We start from the raw sequence: 11,930 nt of genomic DNA on the forward strand, positions 1-11,930 counted from the left end.
CGTCCCTTTGCATGTTCTTTACATAGATACCGGGTCTAAGGGCCTTTCATTTAGCACAGTGTTGAACGACGAAAGGATATGTCGCTGCATCACCTGTATACCCATGGGTCATCGCGGTTGTTGGCACCCCCTGGCGTAATTGGTCACGGCTGTGAGCAGTCATCATCTGTGTCGTGAATGAACAGACATGCCTTCGATGAGCATTACTTTCAACGTCGGGTCTGCGTACGCCAATCGTCCGGCAACGACACATCCTGCACGATGACGCCGTTAGGTCGTAGCTCGGTGAGCCTCTCAACAGCATACCTGCCGGTCCTCCGCTAATCAAATTGGTCAGCGGTGCGTGACGAATGCAGAGCACGTTGTAGAACCCACCCAGCAACGATGATGTCGACTTCTTGTGGATGCATGATAGAAGGTATGAGTTTCGAAAAATAGAGGCTGGGACCTGCTGAGCAGGAAGAAAACACGGGGCCTTATATGCAAATAGACCGTGAGTTCTATGAGAATATGGTCGTCCAACTTTTGGACTAGATACAAGATACTCGTCAGATGATGATGGCCGTGGGGCTGGGGGTCGCCCAGTAGAACTATCCATAGGATTCTCCATTTAGTTGGATATTCTACACGCCGCCGTCTTTGGGAAAGAACACTCCAGTGAACGCAGGGTTTAGAGAGTGAAGGGTAATGGTAATTGACAAAGTCTTTAAGCAAGGCGATCTAATGACCCTCAGCTGATAGGCATGGCCCAAGGACAAGCAAGAAATATTCAAGCTCCAAGAAAGAGCGCTCTCAAGGGCGGCCGTGTTTGCATCACGAGGGGTACGTCAGACGGAAGAATAATCATTATTGGCCTTTCCTGGATGTAGATGACTTAAGCGCAGCTGTCCATCCCCGCCAAATCAGACGCCAAGCCGATGTGGGGAAATGCGGGGTACGAACAGCCGTGTTGAATTAATGTGGGGTAGAATAAGCGATGGCCGATGAGACTGTGGACTTGATTGGTTATTCTCTGCCTGGAACAGTTGGTACACATGCTGGACGCTATCAGAAAATCCCAAGGTGAGACGTTGCTGAGAGGGAAATGACGGCAGAACGATTCATCCAGCCCTATGGCAGCCATTCTTGAGGTCCGAAAGTCTGGTCAGCTGAAGCCCGGGATGGAGAGTCGAAATGTCTCATGATCGTAGCTACACGAGGCTTGGGGGGACTGAAGGGCCTATCCCAACGAGGAGAAGGCCCCAAGATGACTCAACATGTGAACGTAAAGTCAATCCACAGATAACAGATGGGTCTTAGAAGTTGGGAACTTTCGCGCGAATGGACCTATAGCCAGTAACATCGAGAGCAGTCGCCGCCCATTGCTAGAGAATAACGTAAAACGTTCTGTGGCGAACTGTTAGCCCAGTCTACCTGTCCGGATGTCTTAATGACCGTGCACTTCTATAGAAGATAACAACCAGAAATTTGTGTATAAGTATGTGACTTATCTTCTTCCGATATGTCATGGTGCTTCGAAGCTTCCAGTGGGATTGGTCTCTTCTCGTTCCCAGCACGGAAATTGGTGATTGGTGCGCCGAGGAAGACTTGAACCCGCAACTGGTGGCAGTTCCTCTCAATTCGCATAAAGCATTTTAACGTTCGTCCCTTCATAAATTGCTTCCTTGATGGTATGCATGAGGTTCAATAAGGTTTTGCGAACACTATCTATCACGCTCATTTCGCGAAGGTCCAACGAGGGCCAATCTGATTCATTCGATGGAAGAGCGGATATACGAAGCTACTCCGAAAATAAGTGCTCGGCGAAGTCAACTATCATTAGAACCCGGAAGTCCTAGTTCGAGAGTTCGTCATCCTTGATAAGAAGCTCCTCTTCATTTTCCGCCGCTGGGAGAAGTAAACAATGTCGGCACGAACGTGCAGAGGTTACTGGTGATATCAGTTTCTTTTGTATACATAGTCTACGACGAAAAGCTCTAGGCTCTACATACGCTGACGGAACGATCGACAGAGCATAAACCGACGTTGGGATGATAAACTGAAAGCTTATAGCATGCAGATAACAGCAGGTTCACACATCGTTATACTTATTACGTCTCTTATCCAATCCAATCCCTTCCCAGTTTCCCGTTCTCATGCCCCATGCCAGCCCGCGAATTTTGTGTGTGAGATCAAACCAGGCCCTTGATCAGCATTCCTTCCAGACGACAGAACTCCGGGACAATAGATGCATAAGCCAGGAAGGCATCAAGATCAGGTTCGGCGACCTTTGCAAGTCCTACCTGTGCTTCTGAATCCGATGTTTGCAGTGCAGTCACAGGAGTAAGCGGCGTGGGTGTGGTGGGAGTTGAAGCTGTGGCAGTACCAGCTGCACCGGCCGGGCTAGCCCCATTGTTGGGAGGAATATTCAGGCTGGGAGAGGTCAGGCCCATGTTGAGGTCCGGTGTAGTGAAAGCTGTAGAAGTAGACGGCGCGGCACCTGAGCTGAGACTACCCGTCGAAGTTGTGGTATCAACAGTGGACCCGGTGTGTGTTCGCATCCGTGCCTGGCCTAAGGTGCCCTCCAATCCATACAAGCCAGAGCTCATGGTAGCGAGATGACCGCTCAGATCGATCCCTCTCTCCATCGCTGCCACGTCCTCCTCCTCCTCTTCTACAAACACCGTCGCTCCAAGACCGGAGCGGAGATGGCTATAGGGGGTACTGGTACCGCTGTTCGCACCGCTTGTGCCTCCATTCGCAGGGGCGGTGGCTAATTGGCCTCCTACATTCGTGCGTATCGGCGCGCCATTTGAAGCGATCCAGCGCTTCCCGAGTAATCGTCGCATCTCCTCCTCAAACCCAGGCAAACCGCCTGTCCCCCACTCTCTCCCCCACACCCACCTCGCCACATATGCGCTGCCCAGCGCTGCGCGCCCGGGGAACCCAGGCGCCGGCGCATTCCTGTGCGGAACAATCTGCGCGGAGTCGACCTGGGTGGACGGCACGTAGATAGCGGCATTGAATACTTCAGCCACGACGTTCGCAATCGACGGGAAGTTGGCTGCTGCACCGGTGGTGATGATTCGCGTGGGAAGGGGCGTGTGGTCATATGGATCGAAGGTGAGTCCCAGGCTGGGTGGGATGGTGGTTGGGGGGCGGACCGCAGGGGGGGCAGGAGATTGTGAGACTTTGGAACGAGAAGTGCCCAAGAGCCCGGTGGTTATCATGCGGGACCATCTCACGCGAAGGGATATGATTTGGGATTCGACGAGGCAGCGTGGATTGGCGCGGAGATCACGGAATTCATTGACTTTGATACCATTCTCGAAGCGATAAATGCCTTTGACATGGGAATAGGGGTAGGCATCGCCCTGCAGATGCCAGAAACTGAACAGCTTGTCATCGAGGCTGAGAAACGAAGTAAGCTTAGTGTACGATTTCTGATGGGGAGTCCACGCACCCAATGGAGCCGCCAGGGGGTACTATAGCTACCAGCCGATCGAACGCACTCCAACTCTTGGTGTACATATCCCGCACTAGAGCGCGAGGAACGTCAGCGTTGCTAAAGGGGGATCAGTATATGAATAGGAAGCACGTAGAATGCAGCGCACCGGTTGGCCAGGACGGCTATGTACCGTCGCTTCTCGCTTGGATCTTGCGCTGGATGAGGATAGAGATTGTAAAGTCGCGTAGGGAAGTAGTGTTGGGCAGGTGTGAGCAACATGTCCATTGGGCCAAAGGAAAGAACGGCATCCGTCGGGGACGGGCACAGCGAGAGGTAAGAAGAGAGGTAATCGGTAGTAAATGGTGTCACGATGGTTTCTGGGCGCGATATCAGCAACACGATCAGAGAAGATTTGCCTCGATAAACTAACCTGGATCGAACCCGTAGCGGTCTACGAGATACCTCGACACATTGCCTGCTCTCCGTCCACCACCCGAAACGTCGACATCCCCTAGCCATCCCCGCACCCGTCTTCCATCTTCTCGGCTGCCCCCCACTATCTCCAACACCCCCTCGTCCCAATGGCTCGCGTCTCTGCTGTTGCCGCCATGGACCCACATCCCCGTAGCGCTCGCCTCAGCCTCGCCCATGGGCATCCATTTCCCCGCAATTAAACTCGAGATAAACGACGTGGCGAGCTGCACACGTCCTGTACGTGCCCACACCTCCTGGGGCCAGCTCTCCCGTACGCGAAGCAGCTGCGCGGCCATTAGAGAGCCGTTCGCGCATGTGCCAACCCGCGAGGCCATCAAATCCGGCCCTCCTAGGAGAGCCTCGATAGCTAATGCATGTGTGTGTGAAGAGGTATCTTGCGCGATAGGGGTATTGGGTAATGAAAATGACAGAGCAGGGAAATGGGTATGCAGAGGTAAATGAGGGTCCAATGACGACAGCGAGGGCACGGTGGTCGACTTCCACCAGACGAGAGCGTGCTAAGTCCCAACGGTAAGGTAAGTTAACAATCCCGAGGCAACGAAGACAACTCACCTGAGCAGAGCCACCGATTGATTTTATCCTGGTCAGGTCGTAATTTCTATGCAATTTCTCGAGGAGGGTATCTGAGTGATCGGGCGCGCACGTGGCATAACAATAAAATTTGCTTCCGTCGCAAAGGGTAGATTTGGGACCTACGTACCTAGAGACTTTATCCACATGTCCACAGGTGTCGTGTACGCATCTCCAGGCGTCGTGAACATGCCCCCCTGGGTCCTGCGAAGCCACGGGCCGCGAGAAACAAACCGTCAGCACGATCGCCTGGGCGCTGCGGGCGCGGGGGCAGCAGGGGAATCGGGAATCGGCACTCACTGGTACTCTGGGAGTTCAGAATCAAAGTCGACGCATTCGACGCCGACGAGATCGAGACTCTCGTCGACGATCGACGCCCGCAGCTGGTCGGTGGCCAGCTCGAGCCCGAGGAAGAGCGCCCCTCCTGTTTTTGGTGCTGGCATTTTCTATGATACTGCGAGTGTCTTATGTGATGCGCGCGATGGTATGGTTCAAGCCAGACAGCAGGGGGACAGTGGGAAAAGGTAGTGGCACGTTGGGAAGCTCGGTGGATGGTGCAGCGCTGCGGGAACGAGGCGGGTGTCGTGGACTCGGGTCGTATGTTTGATTTTCGTGAACGAATAATGACGGCCGAAAGAAGAGGAAGAGAAGAGAAGGAGAGACGTCGGACAAAAACGCACGCAGCGACTGTTGTTTTCGATGCACACTTGGAATTCTCAGGCCTCAGGATCGTGTCCTCGCGCTCGGCCGGTCGCCGGCCAGGCCCCTGTTTTGATTCTCATGTGCGTTGCGAACTGCATGGCTGCATTGCAAATAAATATTTGGATATTTGACCATGCAGATCCTCCATGTCTAAGGAATAGCAATCATTACAAGCTGCTTTCTCTGTCGCTCAAGCGAACCCAGCAAATCGCGTCTGCTCCCCCGGCGAGGTACTCATTTAGGACGGCTCAACCGTCCAAGTCGCAACGGCCGAGAAATCTTCAATGTCACCCCGATCATCAATGTCACGCCCGCCGACAACGGCTTCCCCGAGCCCGCTGATCTCCACGTCGCAGCACCGCACCCACTATTCACCTAGTGCCTTGCGAAAAGACTCCTGCGAAGGGATCGTACACTTGCAGTTGTCCAGGTAGGTATCAGAGACAGAGTAGCCACCAAGACTTAGCGCTTAGCATTGAATCCACCGACGCCCGACAGGATATCGTTGATGTGTCACGTTAGCGAGTCTAGTGTAGGTAGCGTTTGCGTGATCATTACGAAGTGCTCTTGTACAAGAAGAGCGTAAAGCGTATATATCCGATTCTAGTCGCTGCACCCTGCGCGATGCACCGAATGCATGGTCGAAAACATCCAAGACGAGCTAGACATCTTCGGGACGCAATGTCGAACGAACGTCGTCCAATGGATATATATATATATAGAGAGAGAGAGAGAAAGAGACTGTCGGAGAGCGGTGAACTCTGTATCGCCTGGAGCGACCAAATGGCAAAATAACCGACTCCCCATTATCAATCATTTATTATCATCGACGAAACTCGCGATGAGGCCTGGTGTCCTTCACAATCGTTCCCTATTCTACCTCGCACCCATTCCACCCTGGGTGCGAAGCTATCGTCGAAGGTTCATCTTGCGAGGACAGATGGTGATGGTTGTGCCCGTTGGTGTTCCTGTACGAGTGGGTATAGAACATGTATTCGGCGGCGAACATAATGGCGGAAATGACTTCGTCACCCGTGTCCATCGGTCAAATACGAATCATGCAATGAGCACGTAGACGTGCTGGAGAAGCGCAGCGTACGAAAGAGTCGCACGGCATACTGTCACTGTATAGTAGGACGAGGAGAATTGTGAGCGACCAGCCATTGCAGGCGTGTACTTGTCTGACTCCTGGCGACGATATGGAAAAGCGATATGGAAAGCGCAAGGCTTAGGAGACGACCCCTGAATGCATCGCATCATGTGATCCCCTTTTAAGCATAGGAACCAACAGGAGACGGGGGAGTCGATCGTAACGATCGCAGCTCCAAAAATGTTATGTTATGTACAATCGAAGCAAAGTTAACACCAGTAATATACCCACCATATATCTAAATATTTAATTCCTTCGCCCCTCCGGATGTACGGTATTGAGGGATGTTTAAACTAGACTCCATGATCAGTTTATCGGTATATGGCATCAATCGGGCAGGGGTGATCACCTTTCTGAAGGCGCCAGCATTGGTTGCGCCCAGCATCCCACTTGCCCCAGAGCAGTACTTTAGTCCCAGGTGTCGCGTTCCCATGATCAGAAAGATCCATATTATACTTGGTACCGGGGACCCAGAACCTGCAATGCACAAAGGTCAGATCGAGTTCACCTAGGCCATAGGAAGAGGAGGGGAGCCCACCTCCAGCTCGAGTTGTCCTGGCGATCCTCCTTGACGTCCCATTCGAAGGGGTGGTCGACGACCACGACAGGGGTATTCTCGCCCGGTTCGCCTTCGATTCCGAGGTACTGCCCCGTAGCTACGTTCTTGAAGGTCCACCCTTGTCCGCGCTTCTCTGCGCGCCACTATTGCCCAGCGTGAGCATCACCAACGTCGCAACGCCGCGACGTCTGGGACTCACCTTCTGATTGTCCCCGTTGTGGTTCTCGTATCCGATGACTTTGAAATCACAAATCGTCAGAAACGAGGAGACGGGACTAAGGGGACTTTCGCAGTGCTCACTGGATTTGTTGTCCCCGCCGCTGAGGTCGGCGACTGTGCCGGCCTTTTCGTTGACGAAGATGTACGTGGAACCGGATTGAGGCATGTTAGTGATATGGGATGAGTTGGAACTATGAGTTGGAGTATCTACACGTCAATCCGGGCTCTTATATACGAATCCCTGCTGGTCGCAATTGGCAAAAAGAGGACGAGACCCTCAAACGTCATACGCCATCATTCATGGGGGTAGAGCCTGTCAAATGGAGGGGTATCGATATCATATCGATGGGTCCTTGCGCCATAATTGAGGGCGTGCGTGCTCCCCGAAGTGGACGCCTCTGGGAGCAATTGTTGGCGGTAGCAGTTACATCCGTAAGGGCAGCTACAAATATAATGTGGCGAAAACAGGAGTACGGCCAGAGTATGGTCAGTCATCAGTACTCAGTCTTAAGCAATGCAGTGGCTGGGGCCGCTGCGGTGCATCAAGGGAATGCGAGACGTCGCCTGATGTCGCATTGTTCGCTTCAACTGAGTTCAACGCCTTGTGGCTGCCGCAGGTAATTTGACTCCATTCGTCATGCACATTACAAGTCACAGGGAAGCCCCTGATAAATAAGGAGCGTACTCAGGAGGTAAGGGAGACAACAAGAGCCACCAAGGCGACGGGAAGAGCTGTCCATGAGTATTCAGCAAGGTATTCCTTCAGAGTAGGCGGGCCTCGAGCTCCCTCAGAGGACTAACGTGCATATTAGCGAAATACACTAGACAGCCTGAGAAGACACGCACTGGTGGTTTCGCGGTAACGATATCATCGCTCCTCTTCTTTGTAGGTTCACCTAACGGGGGCGAGTCTGCATCAGTTTCTTCCTCTGATCTCTGGTGTGGAGTCCGGGGCACATCGTAGACGTCGACCGCTGAAAGAGTCCAGAGCTGTGAGGTTTCGAAGAACTTCCGCTCCGTCAGTACGACCTGCACGGTGCCACCGTTAATAACACGAGCTCTAGTATAATATGAAGATATTAAGAGGACCTTCGCGCCTGGCTTACTGCTTCCGTGACCTTCGAGGTCAAGACATAATTTCGACTCTGGCCAGAGGATTCTGCAAGAAGAGTCAGGAAATCGAAATCTCACGCAGGCGCATGGAAACCCACCTCCAGACATGCGCATCCGATTCGTCGGGTTCCACGACCCAGCTAACAGGAAATGGGATGGCAACGACTGGAACATTCTGGTACAGACCCTCAACTGACACGTAGAGGTCCGGGTCGGAGACGCTCTGGATGGAGAATCCGGCTCCAGACGGGTTGAACCTCCACTATACCATGGCACGCAAGTAAGTACTGGAGAAATAGACATCAGTGAAATAAGCAGTACTTGTTGGTTAATGCCGCTGTGCACAGGGAACCCTGTTCGTTGGTGTTATTGTGGTGAGCATACGAGGGAGTCATCAGCGGAAAGGGCGTACCAATCAAGGATCTTCTGTCCCCTCCAGAGAGGTCTGCGGCGGTGCCCCCTTTCTGGTTATTGAGAAGGTATACGCCAGGCTTTAAGGTGCGGGGTTGGGGACCTTGCATTGGGTGCTCCTGGGGGTGGGATGGATGAAAGGCCGCCTAAGCTGCCTACCAGTCGATGAACACGCCAGATAGGCGTGGCTAACAAGCACGCCGAGGCGTTGCTGAGAAGCTATGTACTTTCCGGTGTACACGTGTGGGACAATCTGGGAAGGGGTCGACCGCAGTGACAAACGGCGATTCCGGCGAAGAAGCCCCTCAGGTTGCACTGTCGCGCTGGATGGAGACACAATGCTAGAGTGCTCAAAATGGGGTCAGAAAGCCGCGCAAGTTGAAACTCGATGATGTCGCACATAAAGACAGGGTGCTCATTGATACACTTGTTCCTACATCTTCAAACCCCGGCAAAAGAGAATTCTAACGGAAAGCCAAGAGATGGAGCAGACGCTTTCCTCTATGTAGCTTCAATGCCTCGATATCTTTCATTGCTGCCTCCTTCTGACGTCGAAGTTCATCATACTCCTCCTTCAACGCGTTCAGGATTACTTCGTCGTCATGCTGTCCCATCGACGCTCGAAGCTGATGCAAAGAATCTCGCTGCCACTTAACTAGAGCCTGCAGCTCACCAAATACGTGCTCTCCAGCGCCAGTCTTCAGAAGCCCCTTTCCTTCAGCCACCAGTTCCTTCTGTAAGTCCAGGGTACACTGTCTCTGGCGGCGAGATAGGACATGGTCGATGATGTCCCAAGCCGACTCTTCGGTGTTCCAGTAGCGCATCGTCTTCGCGCCTTGACTCATCATCGACTTCCAGCAACCCTGCACGAGGTTCCTCTCTTCCCTTTCGCCAAATGTTCTGTCTGCCTCGTCCCACATCGTCGTTGTCAAGATCGTATTCCGCAAGGCTTCTGAGCCGCAGAGCTTCTGGAATATCTGAAGATTCTTCATAACGCCCGCCTTCTTACTGTCTGTTATCCGATGGAAGTAGAGGATGCCGGCCAGCTTAACGTTCTGTTCGTACCTGATATCATCAGCACGACCACAAAAGAAACGAAGCCAAGCTCACATTTGCTTCACCCAAACAGCGATCATCTGGAGTATTTCCGTCTCGGATTTGCATATATCGTCGAAGCCTGGAATGTCAACGAAAATGATGTCCTGCGGGCTTTTGCAGATGCACTGGAGCTTGAGAGGTTCAACGTTGTCGACACAGGACTTCAGACCTGGTGCATTCCCCGCTGCCATGTTGATGAACTGTCGTGTAGATCCTGTTTAGGGGACGGAGTACGACGACATGATAAGCCACGTACGGAACTCTTCCCAGTACCAGTAGGGCCCATGACACTGTAATGCATGCATCAGGAATTTTCGTCTTAGAGAAGCGACAGTCCTCACGCAATAACAATGTCCTCCTCTCTAAGATCTTTTGTTGTCACCTCGAAGATCTTCCCGATCTTGTTGGCGGAAATGCCCACGTCTTTGGGCCGCTTTTGGATACTCAGTAACTATTCATTTGACAAGTAAGCGGAAAGGTACTTTGTCTCGGAGGGGATAGAATGCTTTCTCAGGTCTGCCAATTTAAATGGTGAGTGGGATAGAAACGAAGAACACGATGACATACACATCGCTGGTGTCGAGTACTTCTTCTACGACATCAAGGCCTTTGTTTGTATAACTAACGTATTCCGATTTAGGCACGATACTCGCCCCTTGTTCTCCGTCCTCGTCGCCGACATGGGTAGCTACGTTTAACTGTTGCAAAAGCTCAGTAACTTTCCAATTAGTGTACGAATAGAGATTTACTTCGTTTTGCTCGCCCCCTTGGTGGGAGGTAGGCAATATGGTATGGCTTTTATCGCCCGTCTGATTGCTATCTGAGGTTTGGAAGTCGTCTTCATCGGGGATTGACTGGATATCGTCGGAGCCGCTTGGTGGCAGGTCCCTACGAGCCAAAGTTGATTGATCGTGGTTGGCCTGCTGGAGGTTGGCCTGTCCTCTAGCTAGCGGCTCATAGACACTACGGATTATGTTTCGGGCAGATTCAAAGGTAGCGTCGAATCGAGCAACCTGGGCATTCCTATCAATCAGGCCTTTCCAGTGGTCGTTCTTGAGGCTCTCTTCCCTTCGTCCCCCTACATCTGATGGTACGCAGCCCCACATTGTCGTGACGAGGACGAGGCGGTCTGCTTCTCTGGTCCCGCATATCTGAGCAAATGTTTTTGACTTTTTGAATGGGGTGGATTCCGTCATGCGGTTGTCGGAGATACGATGCATGTATATTATTCCAGTTAGCTTGACCTGATTGCTGTATCTATAGGAGAAATAATGAGTGCCTTCCTATACGTGGTCGTGCCAACTCACGTCTCCTGAAGCCAATCAGCGATCATGACTAGGACCCCGGTGTCAGTCACGGAGTCGTCGAATCCAGGCGTGTCGAGCAATGTAATCCGACAACCGTCTATCATGACTTCGATAGGCTGCACCTTCGCCGTGTGTGGCTTGATATGGTGGCTGACAAGGCTCTTTTTGGACTTCCCGTACGCGTGGCTGATAAACTAAGACCCTCGAGGTGAGCTGCGATGGTATGAAGGAATAAACCCAAAGTGGCTCGTACAGTGCTTTTTCCTGCGCCAGTTGGGCCCATAATTCTTTGGGATCGTCAAGACTCGGTTTCTTATATGTGGTGACATGAAGGACAGGGCTACTCACGCAATCACGATGTTTCCTGACTTTGCGCCGACTGTCTTCATTAGGGCCGCCGATACCTGCGAAGGTAGTACTTGTTTGATGAGGCGCCATGCGTCGCACGTTTCTCCACTAAAGCGATCCACCTTCGCTCCTTTGTCCGTGGCCTGCTTCCAGTGTTTTTCCAATAGAAGTTGCGTCGCCTCACCGCCTTTATTGTCTACCTCATGCCACATTGTAGTCGCAAACAACATCTTTCTCTCCCAGTCCTCTCCCGCTAATATCTTGAAGAGCTTTTCGTACATCCTCAGGGGTACTGTTAGGCGAGTGCGGTTAATTGGGTACAGATATATTATCCCGTCGACCAATCTTTCCCTGGATCTATGTTTCCTGAGCTCGAAAAATAGTGAAAGAAGGCGGAAGCGTACAAGTTCAAATGATCTGGTGATAGATCTTCAACGTCTATGCCAGGCGTATCAATAAATACAAAACTTTGATTGTTCTCCTCGTAGTGAACTCGCTGGGGTCTTTTAGTAACAGAGTCTAGCGTACACG

At 52.1% G+C, this 11,930-nt stretch overlaps 5 protein-coding genes across 5 annotated transcripts; all 5 read right to left on the reverse strand.

Annotated features, from left to right (window-relative positions):
* Positions 1-2,171: 2,171 nt before the first annotated feature.
* Positions 2,172-4,935, reverse strand: PC9H_002657 (uncharacterized protein; the record flags this gene model as incomplete). Its single annotated transcript, XM_036772292.1, has 7 exons — positions 2,172-3,390; positions 3,443-3,544; positions 3,594-3,804; positions 3,858-4,419; positions 4,475-4,545; positions 4,623-4,696; positions 4,793-4,935. The coding sequence occupies 7 exons, from the start codon at positions 4,933-4,935 to the stop codon at positions 2,172-2,174; spliced, it is 2,382 nt and encodes a 793-aa protein (XP_036625938.1).
* A 1,720-nt stretch (positions 4,936-6,655) lies between these two features.
* PC9H_002658 (uncharacterized protein) lies at positions 6,656-7,288 on the reverse strand (the record flags this gene model as incomplete). Its single annotated transcript, XM_036772293.1, has 4 exons — positions 6,656-6,821; positions 6,883-7,046; positions 7,103-7,140; positions 7,204-7,288. 4 exons carry the CDS (start codon positions 7,286-7,288, stop codon positions 6,656-6,658), a joined length of 453 nt encoding a protein of 150 aa, XP_036625939.1.
* Positions 7,289-7,807: 519 nt separating this feature from the next.
* Positions 7,808-8,756, reverse strand: PC9H_002659 (uncharacterized protein; the record flags this gene model as incomplete). Its single annotated transcript, XM_036772294.1, has 5 exons — positions 7,808-7,918; positions 7,969-8,281; positions 8,334-8,497; positions 8,557-8,588; positions 8,648-8,756. 5 exons carry the CDS (start codon positions 8,754-8,756, stop codon positions 7,808-7,810), a joined length of 729 nt encoding a protein of 242 aa, XP_036625940.1.
* Positions 8,757-9,110: 354 nt separating this feature from the next.
* PC9H_002660 (uncharacterized protein) lies at positions 9,111-9,935 on the reverse strand (the record flags this gene model as incomplete). Its single annotated transcript, XM_036772295.1, has 2 exons — positions 9,111-9,711; positions 9,757-9,935. The coding sequence occupies 2 exons, from the start codon at positions 9,933-9,935 to the stop codon at positions 9,111-9,113; spliced, it is 780 nt and encodes a 259-aa protein (XP_036625941.1).
* A 146-nt stretch (positions 9,936-10,081) lies between these two features.
* On the reverse strand, positions 10,082-11,680 carry PC9H_002661 (uncharacterized protein; the record flags this gene model as incomplete). Its single annotated transcript, XM_036772296.1, has 6 exons — positions 10,082-10,195; positions 10,227-10,260; positions 10,312-11,001; positions 11,052-11,245; positions 11,305-11,338; positions 11,400-11,680. The coding sequence occupies 6 exons, from the start codon at positions 11,678-11,680 to the stop codon at positions 10,082-10,084; spliced, it is 1,347 nt and encodes a 448-aa protein (XP_036625942.1).
* Positions 11,681-11,930: the final 250 nt, after the last annotated feature.

This window comes from Pleurotus ostreatus, assembly GCF_014466165.1.
Source record: "Pleurotus ostreatus strain PC9 chromosome Unknown scaffold_11, whole genome shotgun sequence".
Classification (NCBI taxonomy): domain Eukaryota; kingdom Fungi; phylum Basidiomycota; class Agaricomycetes; order Agaricales; family Pleurotaceae; genus Pleurotus; species Pleurotus ostreatus.